The sequence below is a fragment of the Thunnus thynnus genome, chromosome 9 (genome assembly GCF_963924715.1).
Source record: "Thunnus thynnus chromosome 9, fThuThy2.1, whole genome shotgun sequence".
NCBI lineage: Eukaryota > Metazoa > Chordata > Actinopteri > Scombriformes > Scombridae > Thunnus > Thunnus thynnus.
In genome coordinates this window covers 30,598,531-30,608,434 of record NC_089525.1, presented here as the reverse complement: position 1 = coordinate 30,608,434, position 9,904 = coordinate 30,598,531, and the positions used below count along the sequence as shown (strand labels likewise).

The 9,904-nt window shown below is 38.9% G+C and overlaps 1 protein-coding gene across 1 annotated transcript; it reads left to right on the top strand.

Annotated features, from left to right (window-relative positions):
* Positions 1 to 2,734: 2,734 nt before the first annotated feature.
* On the top strand, positions 2,735 to 9,316 carry LOC137189902 (phospholipase A and acyltransferase 5-like). Its single transcript, XM_067600023.1, has 5 exons — positions 2,735 to 4,201; positions 6,073 to 6,178; positions 6,898 to 6,974; positions 8,522 to 8,630; positions 8,913 to 9,316. The coding sequence occupies exons 1-5, from the start codon at positions 3,974 to 3,976 to the stop codon at positions 9,221 to 9,223; spliced, it is 831 nt and encodes a 276-aa protein (XP_067456124.1). The 5' UTR covers positions 2,735 to 3,973; the 3' UTR covers positions 9,224 to 9,316.
* The last annotated feature ends 588 nt before the right edge of the window (positions 9,317 to 9,904 follow it).

Below are 9,904 nucleotides of genomic sequence, written 5' to 3'. Positions count from 1 at the left end.
GGACAGTGGAACAGACAAGGCAGCTCATAAGGCTGTGAATGGGAAATCAATGTAACCCACAAACAGGCATCTAAAAAGTGGGAAAACCTCAAAAAAAAAAAGGTGAATTGTTTTGTCTCTGGTTAAAGGTTGGCGTTATTGCTGCTGAGAGCTGATGTTCTGTACATCATTATCCACAGGAACTGAGACAGCCTCTTACAGGGTCAGGAACAGACCAGGGAGAAGTGACCCCAAGCATCTTGCCCTACCACACAGACATGAATGAGGCGCTGGGGTCAAGGCCAGCAATATGTCCCCCTCTTCTAGTTGCCTCTTGCTTGCCAGATCCCACCATTCTCCCTCCCTCATTTACAGATAGCAGTCCTGCACCCGCATGCTCCACTAGCCCCCCTAGAACCTCTAATTCTCCCTCCCTGATCAGCCCCCTCCAGCCCCAAATGGACCATCCATATTCACATCTATCCTCTCACCTGACTCCCCCTGGCCACCAGCTGCCAAGAGAAGGCGGAACACACATTAGGAAGTATTGGAGTTCCTAAAACTGAGAGATTGTTAGTTCAAATGGGAATATATTCTTCCTAAAACATTAAACTTTTATGCCATTTGGTTAAAGTATTACCTTTAATCTTATGTTTAGACAGGGAAGAATGGTTGCCTATTTCTGTATTAGCAACAATTCTTCATCTAACATCAGTTCATCAGGAGAGACTTCATTAGAGTGAACAATTATTTATAGACACATGTACATAATGATGAGAAATGTGTAAAGTCTTCTGCAACTAGACCCCATCGTGATGTCATAATATTTTATAAAGGGGGTAGTGAAGCCATGAGTAGAGCAGTATATGGAGTCTAGGCACTGGTGGTGGTGATGATTAAGAGGAGAATGCTGAGATCTGGGTGAGAAGAGGAGCAGACTTTTGGTGAGCTCAGACCTGGGCACTGAAGTGATGAAACTGGAGGTGAATGGGGTGGAGGCCCCTAATCAGCTGATACGAGAAGCAGAAGAGAGAGAGAGAGAGAGAGAGAGAGGGGAATGAGAATGAATGAGTAACATAGTCTTCCTGCTTGAACTTACACTAAGTTTCATTTGAAAGAGTACTTTGCATTACTATGACCACCAAATACTTACAGACAACTTGAGATTTTAAATGATAGATAAGTCATATGCCAGGTTGATGAGAGAAAAGGAGGCAGAGTGAAAAGGAGAGTAAACCAAGAATCACTTGAAAGAAAAGTGGCTGAGATTGTCTCAATGCGAATGTTACCCTTTGCCATTGCTCTTTCAAGTTCTTTCAATGGGTGCTCTTTGTGAGACCCTTACAAAGTGACAGGACCTTAGACAATTTTACTATTTCATTGTTTTAATTTCATTTAAAAATGGGTTGGCATTTAGGTCCCTAGTCTTGATGAATTTCATTCAAACCTTATGCTGGTTGTCTTTCTGGCAGAATTGTACATAGCAACAAACAGTGAGCTCAAGAAAGGCAAATCATATTTCAATCAGCTGAAACAAGTGAATGAAGCAAAAAAAATTGTTTACTATACAGATGATACTGATGATTAAGTCTTGTCAAGTCTTTGGCGCTTAGACTCTACAGGGAGATTTTGAATCGAAGGACATCGGTCCTGAGCAGCACAAGATAGATCCCCCCATGGAATCCAGAAACTGGTGCCGGTGGTGGCTGATGACTTCTGCTAAGCCTGATAAGGCTGATGAGACTGATGAGGTTGATGAGGCGATGCACTGATGAATCTGCAAAGACAGGGTGGTGATGGGGAGGTGGTGGGGTGCATAAAACGGCAGCATGAAAGCACTAAGGCAGGGAAAGAGAAAACACATTTTAAAAGACATTATGATAGGCTGAAAAATGACGGTGTGTCACCATGCTATTGGTTAGATGTGATCAGCTGATGTGAACAGCTGATGTCTTAATTGACACCCATTGGAATGACAGCAAGGAATCATAAGTGAGCATGCGTTAGGGATGGGAGTGAAAGGTGGTTTAAGAAATAATACTAACAACCTGAGAATGCAAAAGATAGTCTTCCTGACTGAACCTTTGCTAAGCCTCATTTCAAAAGTTTAACTACTTCAAAGAAGATGTCTCCTACTTCACTGTTAAGTCCATTCTCAGTGTATGTGCACCAGAGGCTTCAAGTTTCCACATCACACTTGTGTAAGTTGAATATTGGCTCCAAAGTATTAGTGATGTCACAAATCATGCTTATAGGCCCATCCCTTAAAATTGGATTTTCAATGAGCTCTGAGAAACTTTCCAATTTCAGCAGATGAATGTGAAAACAGTCTTCTGGTGTCGAACTCTGCACATACATAATTGAAACTCAAACATCCAACTGTAGGAATAAGAAGAAAAACACAATTTTGAGACGAGGGAGACTTTAATATTTACACATTCAAGTTTTCCACTGACACCCAAACACTCACACTGATGAGTCCTGCTGGTCCCCACAGCAGCAGATAGCAGCAAGCATTGACTGAACAGAGCTTTAAATTAACATCCCAGCTATGTTTGGATATACATCCATGTAAATAGTAGTTATCTGGAAATAAGTCCAGTTCTATGAGTATGTGCTGAGCCCTCTAATGGACTTTGCTACTGGTTTATCCCTGTCATTTAATATTACCTTGCCATGTGAAACCCATTAGACTAGAATAAGGCTTATACATTGAACAACAAATGAAACAATAAAAGGTTAAGTTAGCAGTGATGCACTTACCCGCTGTCATATTACTGTATCATTGATGCAGGTTGATCATGAAACTATATAAAAGTAGTTACTTTTTAAAGTTTGCACAAGCCAATGGATTGATTTGTCATCTGACAACTTTAGCAGTGCTAACATTGACGTTAATGTTAACTGCAGACTTCACATTTGGTAGCCTAATATTACAGGGTTTCCAGTGCAGGTCGGACAGGTCGGTATTATAAACTTCAATCCAGTTGCTGTATCCTTTTATTAAAATCCTTTTGGGGATCTTGGCAAATTCATCCACCCATTTATCAATTTGGTCAAATAAAAGTGATGGTAAACAAGTCAAGTTTTTCAACCATCTCACCATTCTCACATGGGCTTTACTTGACAGTGTTCAAGCTTCCCACCCTGAGCATGGCGTAAGAGGAAAATGGCCACCGTGCGAATATGGTGCATAGAACTCTGTCATAAATTCGGCGTTAAGGGAAAATTGTTTGTGCACCTGAGTGGGTCTAAATTTTTGTTCTTGTGAGAAAGTGAAAGATAAGCTTTGCTTTCAACAATAATACCTGAAACTAAAGCAGTGTGTTTGTGCAGTATGGGTGCCTTTATATTTGCCTTGTAATCATGTGATGTGAGTTTTCCACTCTGTGTATGTGGAGCCTCTCCTCTTTCCAGGTCTCCATGGTGAGAGGTCATGTGGCTCAGGTTCTGTCTGTCACCAGGAAGTTGTTCTCCTGATCACATTCTTCATATATGTTATCAATTTATCTGTCATTTTTTCATCCTGTTTGTCCATACTGTAATTGTGCTTTACTGATCTATTCATATTGCAGTTAATGATTAAACATATTGCAGTCTCTCTGTTTTCTTTTGTATTTCATGGTTGAGATGTAACTGCAAAGTTTTACTTTCTATTTCATAAGACATGCTATCTGTGCACCTATAATTAAATATGCCAACCAATCAGACCTGAGTTGAAGATCCACCCACTTCAAATAAATTTAAACTCCCAGGGTGCATAGTTACACACATTCAGTTACAGCTTCATTGAGCTGCCAAAGCATCAAAACAACTACAACACAACACAGGTCAACAGATACATCTTTGTGTTAAAACTTGCAGATACATTTTAAGATAAAATAAAAACAGTTTTGTAATGTGCTTGCTTACATTGAGGAACGATATTTCGAAGATACGCCGTATGGATATCTTTATCTCCCATATAGATGTCTTTCATGTAGTTATATAGTGGATGTGCACTGTATTTCTGTATTTATGTGAGGCTCTGTACAGACTGTGGCAACAAATTTCCTTAAAAGACAATAAAGAATCTATCTATGAACTGGTTTTCTATCCATATATGGGCCACCATGCCTCCTCCCACTTCAATCACTCTGTTCTCCTTTTCCTCAGGAACACTGATACTGATTGCTCTCCTCCTTTTCCTGACTCTTTCCCACAGACAGCAGCAGTTAAAATGGTAAGTAGCTTTCACAGAGAAATCAATTGTATTGAGTTGTTCTTTCAATTGACTTTTGTTTCAGATATTATTGTAATTCAGAGGCTTCAGTGTTGTGTCTTTTATTTGGAGTGTAATTTGGACACTACAGTTTTTTTTAAAATTAACATTTTGGGAAATACACTTATTTGTCATGTTTCCCAGAGTCAGATGAGAAGATTGATATAAATTTAATCTCTGTGCATCAGTTTTGGAGTTGTTGGAAGTTGTATTTCTTCACTTTTGATGGAGCTACGATGGCTGCTCCCTACTCCTTCCAGTCCTTGTGCTAAGCTATGCCAGCTTGTAACGGGACCGCTCTTTGGGGCTGATCAAACACATATGAAACTGATAACAATCTTCTTGTCTGACTCTGGGGAAGATGGCAAATAGGTGTATTTCTCAAAATGCTGAAGTGTTCCTTCCTTCTTATAGACTCCTAGATCTACGTTCCTGTCAAATAAGAAGAACTTAGTGTTTGATTGGGTTTCCTGTTCTTCTTGCTTTTGCAAACTTGTTTTCTATAATGCCTGGAATGTGACAGAGGCAAGGCCCTACACACTCACATGGAAGCTGCATTAATGAAATGTCACTGTCAAAAAACAAAAAAGGATTTCTGTTGGCTACCCTATGTGGCCTGATGAAGGAGGGAATTACACTTTTCTTTTCTTTTTTTTAAATCACAATTTTGATACAAATAGTTGTTAATCAATCATATCCAATGCCCCCCATAAAATCTCAAACCAAAAACATGGCTGATATCATAGTTAATCTAATTTTGATGTATCAACTGTCTCAGCATCATCGCTTTTTTCCAATCCCCGGCAAGAATACATAAACACTTCCATTGCTACATTTTTATCCAGAACAAGCAGCACAACCAGGACGAAAAATAATCTATATATATCATTTTAGAGACACTAATATCACTTGTCCTACCTAGCCTTTGCTGCTAAACCTGCTGAGGCAATTTAGCCAAGTTCTAAATTGTTGTAATACTTGTTGTATAGCTATATCGAGATGAGATTATATAAATTATACTTGGCTTCATGCTGTGCCATGTAGGATTATTAAGTAGGTGTATAATTTAACATCTGCCTATGCTTATACTATCTGCTTTCAGTAAGCAAACCTCTAAAATATAGACATTTATTAATTTATTTAGTTTATTTCCTAGAGTGAATTAAGGAAAGATGAGTCAGCCTGAGGTAGAGAGAGAGAGGTAGATAGAGAGAGAGAGAGCCCTACTACTGTGACTGCAACTACACTCACTGTGGTTTGTCTTGTCCAGATACAATTCCGCAGCTTTACTATAACTATAACTTAGACTATAACTATATTTACTGCAGTTTGTCTTGGATTTTGGTTACATTTGTAGTTAATGCAATTTTTACACCCTATTTTCTCTAGAACAGAGCAAGATTGGACCAGAAACATTTTGTCACAAATAAAACAGACATCCAAAAGTTCAATTTCAGTCATAAATCAGTTTTGACCAAAATTGTAGTTACCCGGTTAGCTTTTGTAGGACAGTATGGAGTTATAAAGGAAGAATTTGGGGTTTAATCTAGACACACAATTAAGAGAAAATTTATCTGTCCCCATGACTTTTTCTTATGAGTGCTGGACTAGATTTCCATTGCAGTGAGAATAAAAGTGTTTAGGTTAAAACGTTCGTGTATAAGCTGTTATCTTAGGTTAATCATAAGGCTTCCATTACACTTCTTTTTCTGCCACGACAAGTCAAAATGTCTGCTGTGAACAAGGTCTATATCATAAGCATTCATATGCTAAGGCCACATGTTAATATATTTTTAGCCTCACTCAGCATTCACATTGTTCCTTTTCCCCAGGTAATGTATTGTCCATATTGTCGAAACGAATTGACTGAACCTATTGGACGTTCTTGTGGCTCCTGTGGCAAGGACATTCGATTTTTGGCACCTGCTCTACTACATGGTAAGGTCTTGCCTAGAAGTCAAGTATTTCATTAGTGCTTGAGCTGAAATGTCTTATTTGTGCATGATGTGGTACAGTGTTAATGAATGTTGTACACTTACTATTGTCAGTCATGCCAATTTAACGTATATTGTAGAACTACTGATTTAAAAAAATGCCAACAAGTAAAATCAGGGGAAATGCTCTAGAAGAGTTGGCCAATTGTGTACTCCCTCACCTGCTGAGGGATTTGCTTATTGTTGATATTAACTGCTAGAGTGCTTGGTTCAGTGAGTTACCTTTTCCTAACTTTTGAATCGCATCTGCTAGAAATGTTGGTGTTTGATCAAAATCAGAATTTTGTCTTGTTTTTTTACATGGCATGGCAGCCTCTTATATTTCTGAATTTATAACCCAATACTCTGCACCAAGATTACTCAGATATTCTGACCAGCCTGGTTGTGAGGGAATCATCAGGTCATTTCCTCCCTTTTGCCTTTTTTTTAGAGTAACATCAACATAGACCTCTTGATGCTGCCTGAGTGTTAAAGTTGGAATCTTAAATGGCAGTCCAAGATTTTCTTTTTGTTTTTCCTGCCTGGAGTTGTGTACACATTGAAATACTTACACTTTTATGCAGTTGATCAACATCATTTTTTTCCTTTATAACTACTGATATATTTTGTTTGCTCTCTGTGGATCTCTACATTTCTAATGACCTTGCTCTCTTTTCCCTTCAGGCGCAGAACAATTATCAGATGAAATGAGAGAGGCAGCCCTCTTCCATAAATATCACTCGGAGGACCAAACATCTGAGGTGATCCTTGATTCCTTGGAAAAAAGCACAACATTCTTGTTGTCATTGTTGTCTGTAATATGTTGTGTTATTTAAGTTGTCTGTAATATGTTGTGTTAAGAATTGGCCACCTGATCCAAACAAAAAGGGGGTAGCATATCCCCGCCCAGACGTAAACACTGTAAACAGTGTTTACAGTGAATCTGTGCGCCAGTGTCAAGATATGAAAATGTCACAGAGACATTAGAGACAGCTGTAAATTACAAAAGAGTTGCACAGATCAGAAAGCAGTTGCACCACAGAGGTAAGTCACAACAAAACTCTAAGTAACAACTAAATAGTTACACACATGTCCCGAGGTTAGGTTTAAATCATAAAATGTCACAGAACTCACTAATGGTAAAACAAGCACCACACAGCATTTTTTCATTAATTGCTGCCATTTTACAACACAGTAATCCAGTAGAAACCTAATTTATTGATATGATATTTCAATATCGATCCAGCTTACTAAAATGTGCTGCAATGCCAAATGGCTCATGTCAGCTTACACTTTACTTCTGCAACCCAGTGCAGTTCATTGGATCATGCAGCCAAAATGATCAGCTGATGTCTCACCTGGTGAGTGTCTGCAGCAGCAGCTGGTCACTCTAACAACATCGATGCGACTTTCCAAATAGGCATTATTTGGATAAACTGACCACAATTTGGGAATCTACATGGTTACTTTCTGAAAAATATTAAAACTTAATGAAGTGAAATATTGACAGTCGTACAGCGAAAAGTACAGCAGCTTTCAACCTGGCTCATCTCTGCCATTGCTGCTCTGGGCAGCGCTACTTCTTCTTCCTCTCATGTTGGACTGAGGACAGACTGGATGCTACAGTGACTCACTATTGCCCCTCAGATACAAAGTGGTATTACGAGACAGTATGGGCCAGAGCTAGCTGGTTAGCATGCTAACTTCAGTAGATATCTCTGCAACACAATACATAGATGTCTTTGACATAACATCAAAATTGTTATTTCTTAAATTTTGATTTCTGGCCAAACCTTACACATTGTACCTTTTTAAAAGAGGGATGTGAAATGTAAAGTCCAGGTTTATAACAGTACAGTTCAGTTATTTAGTAGGGCAACAGCTCCTGTGTCTGCTGGTGGAGGTTTAAATGAATCTGGTTTGTATATTGTTGTTGCACAGCAGATTACAGCCACCTGTAGATCCGTGGAATAGTGCAAAACGATTTGTAGGACTATGTATCACGTCACCCGTGTGCACCACCCCAAAAAAACTAAAAACCAATCTCTAGCTCTACTAGAGGTCAAAAGCGCCACAAGGAACCATCAGGAATGCAGCACAAAACAACTGAACAATTGCCCAAAGGTAGTGAATATGTAAATTAGGTGCTGAGTGCAATCATGCTTGAAAACTACAGACTTAATGTCGTCTTCTTCATGTTTGGATGTTTGAACTCAGGTACAGTAACTCTCTCTGCTAGAGTCTAGTAATGTCAAATCTGATCTAATTTGTATCTAAATGTATTTATTTCTTGATCTTCAAATCCAAGGATGTCAAGGACCTAGAACCTGGTGACTTGATAGAAATCTTCCGTGGTGCCTTTCAGCACTGGGCTGTGTACATTGGTGGTGGCCACGTTGTTCATTTGGTTACCCCCGGTGAGTCATTTCTTTACACTGCAGTGCCAGTACTGCTACTCCCAAACACTGGTGTCCCAGTAAAGACCATCATATAGCAGCCAAGATGCATTGTTCTGCAGACCCGAGTGCAGGCTTTGATTATTTATTTGGTTAAACTAACCAACATTTAATTCAACTTTCATGAACTTAAATGATAAACTCAACAGTATACATACAAAACTCATCATAAAATATGTTACAGTCTTCAGTGCATTTACCTTGTATAACTTGTGTGCCTCTTTGTCATGCCCTCATACTTAGGCGGAGGCAGTTCAGGGGCTTCAGCAGCTGCGTTGGGTCTTGTGGGGGGCCAAATCAGGAAAGACAAACTCAGAGATGTGGTCAAAACAGACAAGTGGAAAAAAAATAACATACAACACACAACATATGAGTTGAAACCCAGGCCAAAGATGGAAATTGTGAAAGAAGCTCTTTCGATGGTGGGTAAGGATGTGAAGTACAGTGTCGCCAATTGGAACTGTGAGCACTTCGCCACCATGTGCCGTTATGGCAAAGCCCGGTCTGTTCAGGTATGTAGGTGGATCCACAATTTGGAATTTGCCTCTGGATGAGTTATATGAATGATTTAAAATGTCTGAAAGAAGCCAGTAAACTGAGTCAGAAAAGACTTGAGAAACAACAGCATTAGTCTGTTGTTCATAAGCTTAAAACAACCTACATTTACATTTTCCTGACAAATGACCTCTTGTTTGTGGTCATGGAAATAATATTTTCTGTCAGTGGTTAAGGTGGAAGTAGCAGGATGTTTTACCACCGTAAAACCCCAGAAGTTACAGTCACATTACAAGTGATGAATACAGCAAAATATTTCTATTGTCTTTAAAGTCATAAAAACATATTCTTCATACAAGAACAATTGCTAGTGTGGTATTATATTATGATTTACATTTAAATTACTATCTGCCAGTCAATACAGTATTTCATGTATTCATAATCAGGGGGGATTTCAATATCAGTATACTCCATTTCTTGCAAATAAACTCATATTTTGTGTTTCTGTGTGTTATCTTCTCAGGTGCGGCAGGCTGCAGTTGACATGGGATGTAAAATTTTTGCTTCATCATCGCATTCCTCCAAAAAGTAATCCTCTGTCAGTACTTAATGGATACATGAATGAATTTGAAACATTTGTGTTTTAAAAAACTTCTCAATTGTATTTGTTCAGTCAAAGTGGATGTTGTCATAATCTTGTTCTATGCCCTTTCCTCCTGCTGCATTCCCACGTCCCCAGG